The sequence below is a fragment of the Oryza brachyantha genome, chromosome 9, assembly GCF_000231095.2.
Source record: "Oryza brachyantha chromosome 9, ObraRS2, whole genome shotgun sequence".
NCBI lineage: Eukaryota > Viridiplantae > Streptophyta > Magnoliopsida > Poales > Poaceae > Oryza > Oryza brachyantha.
Window position 1 is genome coordinate 4,909,955 of NC_023171.2, and position 6,876 is coordinate 4,916,830.

General features: G+C 37.5%; 1 protein-coding gene across 1 annotated transcript; it reads left to right on the top strand.

Moving 5' to 3' along the window:
• Positions 1-300: 300 nt before the first annotated feature.
• LOC102722241 (dTDP-3,4-didehydro-2,6-dideoxy-alpha-D-glucose 3-reductase) lies at positions 301-5,767 on the top strand. The gene is made up of 12 exons (XM_006660430.3): positions 301-476; positions 571-711; positions 1,515-1,563; positions 1,705-1,722; positions 1,825-1,940; positions 2,025-2,138; positions 3,493-3,543; positions 4,188-4,276; positions 4,353-4,413; positions 4,541-4,618; positions 4,777-4,884; positions 5,280-5,767. Exons 1-12 carry the CDS (start codon positions 348-350, stop codon positions 5,403-5,405), a joined length of 1,080 nt encoding a protein of 359 aa, XP_006660493.1. The 5' UTR covers positions 301-347; the 3' UTR covers positions 5,406-5,767.
• The last annotated feature ends 1,109 nt before the right edge of the window (positions 5,768-6,876 follow it).

Sequence of the window (6,876 nt, forward strand, 5' to 3'; positions counted from 1 at the left end):
TTTTGGAGGATGAAGAGTGATCATCCAAATATGAAGGTTCTCTCTCCTAACAGAATGACATCTAAAAATAGATGATAGAATGATCATTCTATTGGAGCTTAATTTGTAGTCTTTATTCTCTATTTTCAGGATAAGGATGGAGTAGATGAGTTGTTGAGGATGCTCTTAGAAAGGGGTACCTCTTAGTGTCTATTCAAGTACTTTAAAATTACACAATAAACTTTGGTATCCGTGTAATTTTTACAGTTTAAAATACGATCACGAAGGAGTGAAAATTTGCTTCCTTTTAAGTAAACCCGACGCAAGGAGTGAGACAATCATCATCAGATCTGGCGCCACAGTCTGCAATGGCCGCCGACGGGCTTCCCCGGATTGCGGTGCTCGGCGCCGGCACCTTCGCCCGCACCCAGTACATCCCCAGGCTCCGCGAGATCGCCCACCTCGTCCTCCTCAGGGCCATCTGGAGCCGCACCCAGGTCACCGGCTCACCGCACCGCCTCTCCCTGCCTCTTCTCGCTCTCCGGTGGCCGGACCTCACCTCACCATTCCCGGCGCCGCCGCCTGTTGCAGGAATCCGCGGAGGCCGCGGCGGAGCTCGCCCGGGACTTCGCGCCCGAGATCGAGTGCAGATGGGGCGACGCGGGGCTGGCGGAGATCATGGAGGACGCTTCTATCTCCGCCGTCGCCGTGGTTCTTGCGGGGCAAGTGCAGGTCCGGCTTCTTCAACCATTGCTGCTGATTGACTTGCTTCCTGCATTACGACAGCTAGCTATGCACGGTTCAGTTCGATCCTACATCAGTAACTAACTGCTATAGGAATTCGGTTCAAGCCGTGCTGTTTTTGGTTCTGACTGCAAGCTGTTAAGCTTGGTCAATTCATTTGGCCGTAGATTGATACTGAAGTCATCAAGTGTGTAAACATGCCAAGAAACAAAGCGAATCTGCAGAAGCTTGCTATGTTGCCAGCTACAGTAGTATTTCCCTCTTTTTTTTTCAGCAGCAGCAAAGTGTATCCTTCTTTATTTTCAACAGTGCCAATTACTTCAGAATAGTTCGGACAGAAAAGAAAGAAGTATGATCTAATTCATATCACAAATTTGGCATAAGAGAGAACTATAATATAATATACTTAAAACACAAATTTAGCTAAGAAAAGAAGGTGCACTGTCCTTATAAGTGCTGTAGGATCTTCACTTTCAATTGAAGAATTGAATCTTGTAACCTCTGACTTACTAACTGTTGTGCCGAACTATTATGCCTTTGCCATTTACTCCCAGATCACCTTTATAAAACTGGAATCTCAGATTATCGTTCATGACCCCCCAAACAGTCACATGTACATGCACTTCTATTATTTTATTTTGGTCGTTTTTCTTTTAATAGCCCATAGTTCAGTGTTTCACTAAATGTTCCCTTGCATTAATTATTTCACCTCTATGACCATGGTGCCAGAAAATACACCTAGCCTTCGAGCAGGAATTTCTCACAAGTTGTTGGAACTTGGAAATATGCAGGTTGAGCTCTCCTTAAAAATGCTCAAGGCAGGAAAGCATGTGATCCAAGGTAAAATAAAATATATTGTGCTAGAGGAGTTGTACACAAAATAGATAGGATTTACTTCTCTTAGTACAAGTTCTTGTTTATTTGGATTTTCTAATTTGCTCATCACATGTTTGCATAATATGTTTGTCGTATGGCTTGAAGAGAAACCTGCTTCTGGATGTAAGTTCTTCAATTTGTTTGTTTCTTTATCTTGTGAGAGAATCACAAATTCACAATTAGCAGGTGAATGTATAAGTGACCATCTTTCTCGTAAAAATTCAGCTACAATGGAAGCAGAAACAGCATTGTCAGTTTACAATTCATTTCCAAACCAACCCCCATATAGACCAATTTGGGCTCTGGCAGAAAACTACAGATTTGAACCTGCATTTGTGGAGGTAAGCATTCTCTTCTCAATCTTATGATTTGTTTTTTTTTTTCTTTCTAGATTACATTGGTAACCTCAAGACTCTTATCTTCAGTCAAGAAAGTTGATGAATGATATTGGTGATATGATGAACATCCAAGTTATTGTTGAGGGATCAATGAACAGTTCAAATCCATACTTCAATAGCTCCTGGAGAAGAAATTTTGTGGTATGAATTGTTTGATAAGCTTTATCGGCATGTTTTCATACTATGCCCATCATTTCGCTTCAAAACTTGATGCTACAGGTTTGGTACTAGATGCTGGTTACGAATGTTTCAAGTTTAAATTTGCAAAAACAGCACATATGGATAATGCATAGCTCTTTGGGTTATACTAATTATTCAATAGGTTTACCAAATAATAATATTTTGGATTATTACCAAAACTTAAGTTCCTATGCACATCTTGTCACTCAATGTTCTCTTATCCTAAGGAAGGTAGTACAATATTTTAGTAATTTGATTGGTGTTTTATCATTGTCAGTTGAATAATTTATCTTTCTGGTCAACAAATATTTTTACCTATTTCTATACCTCTGCAAAATTTCGCCTTGCCTTTTTACATAGATAATGTTATGAGCATTGGGCCTATAGGCCATGCAGCCCATGGGTAACCTGGTTCAAGCTGGATGAACAGTACCCTCGGCACTGTATCATTCATTCCTGTCGCATCGGTTAGAGTTGAATATAAGATTTGATTAGTTTCTATTTTAGAAGTTAAGTCTTGCCATCTATATAAGGATGGGAGTTTGTCCAATTTCAGGGGGTGATGAATCAGAATTACTCAAGTTTCCTCAAGTTTCTTTCCCCAACCTATAGTCTCCTCTCATCCCAATCAAGCCAAAGCCTTGGTTTTAAAAGTGTCGCCTAGGTGTCTGAGTGGCTGGGCAAGGCAAAGCATCCCATCGCTCAGCTTCTCCAATCCTCTCTTCTCTTCCTCTTCCCTTACCCATGTTCTTCCTCTCCTCTGTGCTCCGTCTCTTGGATCTCTACTCTACCTCTTCTCCAATCCTCTGCTCTTCCTCTCCCCTTCTCCCTGTTCTTCCTCTCCCCTCCTCTTTGCTTTGCTTCTTAGATCTCTGATCTTCCTCTTGTGCTCTTGTGTGTAAGGCGTCGCCTAAGCAATTGAGCACTGGCGCGTTGCCTTAGTGCCTTAAGAACCATGGATGATGCTGCCTGGCTATCTTCCCTGCCAATGAATGCCTGCACATAACAGATAATTCAAATACATGAGGAGCTGCCAGCATACATTGTTAACTTTTGGATCTTTATTTTCAGTTTGAACTGCAATTTCCTTCCGATTGATTGCAATAACTAGGTCATTCATCTTCTGCAGCACCTGAAGTATTCAGACATTTTCAGCTTTCCTTTGCAACTATATTTTGGTCAATTACTTTCTGTTGATTTGTGCAAATGAGTAGTCGCTGCAAATCAATGATTTATGTCTTTTTTGTTAACATTACAGTGTAATGGACTTGAGACTTGTGTTATTTCTCCTTAATCTGATAACTTGAAATTGCAGGGTGGTTTTATACTGGATATGGGTGTACATTTCATTGCAGGACTAAGAATGGTATGTTAGTCATGTTATTTTTGGATTAGCGGACCAGTTATGGCTTATGTTAATGTCTGTAACACTGGAATTAACAAATATTATTATGTTATGAGGATTTGACACTCTACAATCTACATCGACATAGGACTGTAGGAAATATAATCTTAGAATACACAAGTGTTTATATTAACATATAAATTAGCTGAAATTTGCTAGTTGAGTGCGCCATTGATGACATGTGGAGACTAATTCATGCATACAAGTGTCTTGCCAAGTCGTCTAGTTATGAAATTGATGTTTTACATACAGTAAAAGATTTCAAACCTAGGATCCTGGCTTTGCTACCTACCAGTTAGTGATTTCCTTTTTCTTCGAAGAGACACTTTTAGGCTTAAAGGTGGGATGTCTGGACCGCATGAGGTTGCAGTTTTCTGTGACTTTTCATGAATATTGAAATAAAAATTAACACACAACACACAAAAGATTGCTAGCTAAAACAGTCAAAGGACACCAAAACAACGTATCAATCCTCATAGCTAAAGTGCTATAGCCAGTTAACGCTGATTTTTTTTTTATAATAAATTGCTGCTTAGGATCATGAATGCACCTATCTATTTTTCACTCCTTACTTTTTAGAAGATGATGAGCTCTTTCTTTAACAGCTTGTTGGTTCAGAAATAGCAACTGTATCATCTATCTCCCGTCATGTGGACAAGGCTTTACCACCACCTGATAACATATGTTCCCTTTTGTAAGTTTCTTAATACCAAGTGGATTTTGTGATTAGAAGTTTTCATATCTTAAAGAACTGTGATGTGTTGACGCAGCCAACTAGAAAATGGATGTGCTGGGGTCTTTGTTTTTGCGATCAACTCAAGATCACCCAAGGTTAACTTTTAACATTGTTTGACAAGTTTTATAGAAAAGACAAAATGCTATTATCTTCAATTTCTAGGAGAAAAGTTAACACCATTATATTCTCTTCCCATGTTTGGTGTTGTTTTGATGTTTATAGATATTATGGCGGGTGGATGGAACTAAAGGAACAGTGCAAATAGAACGTGGAATTGCTGGTGGGAAGCATGGGTACCAGGTAAAACCTCTCTTCCTAAGATCCACAACTTACTGTCATTTATGAGCAATATTAATGCAGTGAATTTTAATTTTCAAAAAACAATTATGTCTGTTCAAGCAAGATGCTCCTGAAGCAGAAATGCACATCTTAAGTATGAACCACGTTATGCATTTCAGGTTTTATTCTTCAGTGAAAATGCGCAGTGCCAGACGACATTTTATCCATTCTGTGGCGTGAATGAAGAACTGAAGGCTTTTGTTCATGACATCGTGCAGACTAACAAAGTATTATTATTACTACTGATAATTTTCTATTTTTCTTTTTTCTTCAATGCATCATGCAACAGTGATATTGGTATCTTGGGATTTCTTTGAGAACAGAATTACTGTGATATCTTACAGTCAACTTGCTCATGTACTGTTATTCCATTTAGATCCTTTAGTCCAGGCTCCACAGAGTTGGCATTGTGTGACTTGCCTCTTAAAACTTATAATTAGTGTTGAATGATTTTATAGTACATCCGTAGAACATCTCTAACCTTGTCCTTGTGCCAAATGCAACTTATAAAAAACCTTGTAAATAATCAGTGCATATTTTGTCTGTATTCCATTCAATTATTACAACATGCTAGGATTTTGACGCACACCTGCTGACTTGCTCTGACTGCTTGGTCATGCAGGATGGGGATCACAAGGCTGAACCCCGCAGTTCCTATGTCGAAGGCGCTCGTGATGTCGCCGTTCTAGAAGCCATGCTTAAATCTAGCGCGAAACAAGGCGCGACTGTCCAAGTGAAGAAATTCTAACCTCCATGAAGTTGATCAAAAGAAAACAAAGGGAAATATTCTTCTGCAGGTTGATACAGCAATTAGCATTGCACCATTTTGTGGTTTTACATGTAAGGAACACTTGTTGCAAGTTCATACCATTGAGAGTATAGTGTGAATCAATGTTTCCTTATAGTTTTTTTGGAACTCAAATCTAAGACAGTGCAGATAACAGTTGAAATTTTCAAATTTACCCATAGATTTTCCCTTTTTCTAGGATAAACAATGTACTCTTCTTGCTGTTTTGCAACTGCATAGGCAAGTTAAGTTGTGTCGCCCCATGGGAAAATTTAGTCTTTGCAGTTATCAGCTAATTGATGCTCCTTATCGTTTACGGCTTATATGGGTCGTAGGAGTGGCAGCGATAGTTACATTTGCAATTAAAATCCCAAATTTATAAGTTTATTATGTCATATATATATATATATATATGTATATATATGAAAATTAGATCTTACTACCAGGAGGTGTAGATACTCCATGTATGTTCATGATGAAAAATATTTTCATAACTATTAAATCAACCTTGTACTTTTTGTTGGAAGAGGGAAGAAATATGTATAGAGGTGTTTCTGCACCTTAGACGTGAAGTGAGTCACTACACCTGGCAGTAGGATATAGGCTTTATATATATATATTATATTATATTATATTATATTATATTATATTATATTATATTATATTATATTATATTATATTATATTATATTAGATGATTGGCTGTGGTGTACATCCAAATCATCTTTACAAAGAAAAATCTCACATTAGACCAATGCAAAATGTATTCATAGGCGCATCTATCTTAGTAATATACTATAGGGAGAGATGACTGAATTACATATTATGTGTATAAATATTATAGAATAAAATATCGTTCTATTCCTTGAAATATATTGTGTGTATAACTTTATATAATAAAAATGCTATTACGTTCCTGGAAATACATAGCTTATTGTTAATCAATGAGTAATATGACTTATTCATTAGACTCTATGTGACATGTTGCTATTTTTAAATGATAATTAATTGTATCATGCGTAGAACAAATATTGATATGTCTCATGTACCATGGTATGCAGATGTCAAATTAATAATATGGACACATGATGTTGAACAGGCTCACCGTTAGGCACTGTAAGAGCTATATATGATATATTATCAGTTGGTATACAGTAGTGTTGGTGTAGAATGCTTCTATGACTGTTCGTTTGCCCACTGTAAATAGTGTATTTTTTGCAAAAAATCTATAGTAAAGTTGTTTTAAAAAATCATATTAATCTATTTTATATTTTTTAATAATTAATAATTAATTAATCATGTACTAATCTATACTATGTTTTTTTGCCAGGGATAAGTTAATTTGTCCCCTCAAGCCGAACACGGCCTATATATGATGTGTTATCGATTGATCTCTAGTAGTATTGGTGTAGAATGCTTAGACCTAAGATTGC